At 46.8% G+C, this 2,594-nt stretch overlaps 1 protein-coding gene across 1 annotated transcript in view; it reads right to left on the bottom strand.

Moving 5' to 3' along the window:
- Positions 1-775: 775 nt before the first annotated feature.
- LOC108802328 (E3 ubiquitin-protein ligase Midline-1-like) overlaps positions 776-2,594 on the bottom strand; it is a 12,768-nt gene continuing 10,949 nt past the window's right edge. Inside the window, exon 2 of the mRNA XM_018574191.1 lies at positions 776-1,441. Coding sequence (XP_018429693.1) covers positions 776-1,441 — 666 coding nt within the window. The remainder of the gene's footprint in view (positions 1,442-2,594) is intronic.

Consider the following 2,594-nt stretch of genomic DNA (forward strand, 5'->3'; position numbering starts at 1 on the left):
CTTCACCCCTCTACAGAAAAGTCCTCTGACACTCTCCCCTCCCCCTCTTGTTGTGTGATGGAGCCGATCTCCATGAGTCCTCCCAGAGCAGACGGAGCTCATCACCACCACCATCTACCAGACCTAATTTCTGTCCTTCCCATCCCCAGATGGTGTCATGTGACCTCTCCTAGATGTACAGAGGATGCAGTGTGGTCAATGGGATAGGATGAGGATGTGGACACCTCTCCTCTCTGTTCTGTGTGTCTTCCTTCTATCTCTGATGTCACCACTGACATTGCATTAAGGACAGGAAGGAGAGGTGACCCCATCCTATCCTATCACAGTGACCCCACTGCATCCTCTGTACTGATGGATCATCTCTGCCATTATGTCTGATCATGACTGCACATAGTGCCCACATGAGAAGGAGGGGAGAGCATACAGGGAGGGGCAGAACATAGAGGGAGGGGCAGAGCATAGGAGGAGGGTAAAAACATAGGTGAAGAGGTAAGAGAATGGAAATTACTGATGTAATATGATAACTTACTGTTTGGAAAATTAAAGGGAAAACAATATATCAATTAAAGGATAGACAGATTGATTGATAGATAGATAGATGCCATCCACCTCGTTGACCAATATATAAAATCCCCTCACTATAATTGGACAGTTATTCCAGCCAATCGGTGAGGGTGGAGATGGAGAAATCGTACAGCATTATATTTATAATAGAAAATGCTGCAGTGCAATTAGATGAATATTCCACCAATCCCATCCCCCTCCCCTTCTGACATCACCAGACTCTGGGCGGAGTTCTCACATCTCCCGATTCCCCCCACAGATCTTTATACAACCTCCCCTTACATAACCCGGCATGGAGGGGCTCAGTGAAGGTGGTGGTGAAGGTGTGGAGGTGGTCACACAGATCATAAAAGGAGATCCGCCCGGCATCATAATCCAGATCTATCCCGACTCTGTTACTGGAGATATTGGGGGGTAATGGGATCCTATTATTGTCATGTATCACCAAATCCTGATTACCATTCCTGTCCAAACCCCAGGACTTCATATTATATTTAATCACTGACTGCCATCCTCTCCTCTCTATACTGGGGTAACACATCCCGACTCTCCAGCTATCTGATCCCCCGACATCCACTTCCCAGTAATGTCGCCCTGAGGAGAAACTCCGACTGCTCAACCCCTGAGGACAATACTGAAATCTCTCTGGTGTTTCTGGGTGATACTGGTCTATATCTGACATGGATACAGTTTTCCTGTCATCTGATATCTGTAGCTCAGTATGAGCTGTGCTCACATCCAGTAATATGTCTTCAGCTTCCTGTATATAGAAGAATACATTTACCTCTGTTATTATATCAGATAAACCTGTGTGTAATGTGTGTGAGAGCCCAGCCACATCCAGACCCCCTCCATCATGGAGGAGTCTATCATGTCTCTCTATTCAGGTTTACGGGATCTGTATAAATGTTCAGACAGACGGAACATTCCAGCTCAGCTCTCAGATCAGCAGACGCCATCGCTGACAAGGGAAGAGACAAATGAAGGTGAAAGTCTCTGACACGGGGAGGAATGCAGTTTAGTGTTTCATATTTACATACACAGGGCGAGGCTGAACTTTGGCTTACACTGTATTCACAGGATTAGTTATATGAAGAGAAGCAGATGATAAATGGATTTCATACAGAACAATGGACCTGTTTGGGGAAATAAAGGTCATTATAGGAAAAGAATACACTGGGTATGGAAATATGTTTTTACATCCTATGAAATCCTCTTCACTAGCATAAGAAAATATCTACTCAAGGATGACAGGTGAGGAGACATCTGCTCGTCCTGCTTCCCATTGTCGGAGTGTCCATGCTGACCATGTAATTCAGCTGCCATGTGACATTGCTGGGTCCAAAATCTTACTCTTCTCTCCTTACCACCATTGAAGGGAGAAGGATCGGAGAGCATCTGGAATTTCTCTGTGTGCTGTAATCCTTTGATGTTATGAGGAGCCCGTTATTATCTTCTCAGGACAATAGTGTCCGTTCATCACAACTTATTCTCACATGGGGAGCGTCATATACAAACACCAGCTAATCAATGGCCAACTGAAAATATACTCCTTCCTTCCATCCCCAGTCCTTCTCCCTAGAAGAGGATGTGTGGTGGATTCTGATTTGTCTGTCCATGTCAGGGCTGGAGTAATGGGCCGGGTGTGGAACCCCTTGGCAGGGACGAACAAAGTCCAAAATCGCAGTACAAAAAGGATAATCCAATTGGGTAGTCAGGTCCAGTTCCGGGTCGTGGCGGGCAGCAGGAATCGTAGTCGAAGGGTCAAGCAAAAGGGTCGGTAGCCAGGAAGTCAGATCAAATAACGGGTTCACAGGAGGGAGCTGGGTGTTCACCATAAGGTAGAATAACTCAGCAATGAGTCAAGGCTCTGACCAGCTTTAAATACCCAGGGAACCCAGTACCGCCCCCTGGCTGCCAAGGCAACCAGGAAGCTTCCCCAGTCAGAGTCCAATCACAAGGCTGAGGGCAAGTGGTGAAGGCTGAAGTCCTCCCCCAGCCTGAGTAGCACCTGTGGCATGGAATGGCGC

Source organism: Nanorana parkeri, unplaced genomic scaffold, assembly GCF_000935625.1.
Source record: "Nanorana parkeri isolate BGI_ZX_2015 unplaced genomic scaffold, ASM93562v1 scaffold2796, whole genome shotgun sequence".
Classification (NCBI taxonomy): domain Eukaryota; kingdom Metazoa; phylum Chordata; class Amphibia; order Anura; family Dicroglossidae; genus Nanorana; species Nanorana parkeri.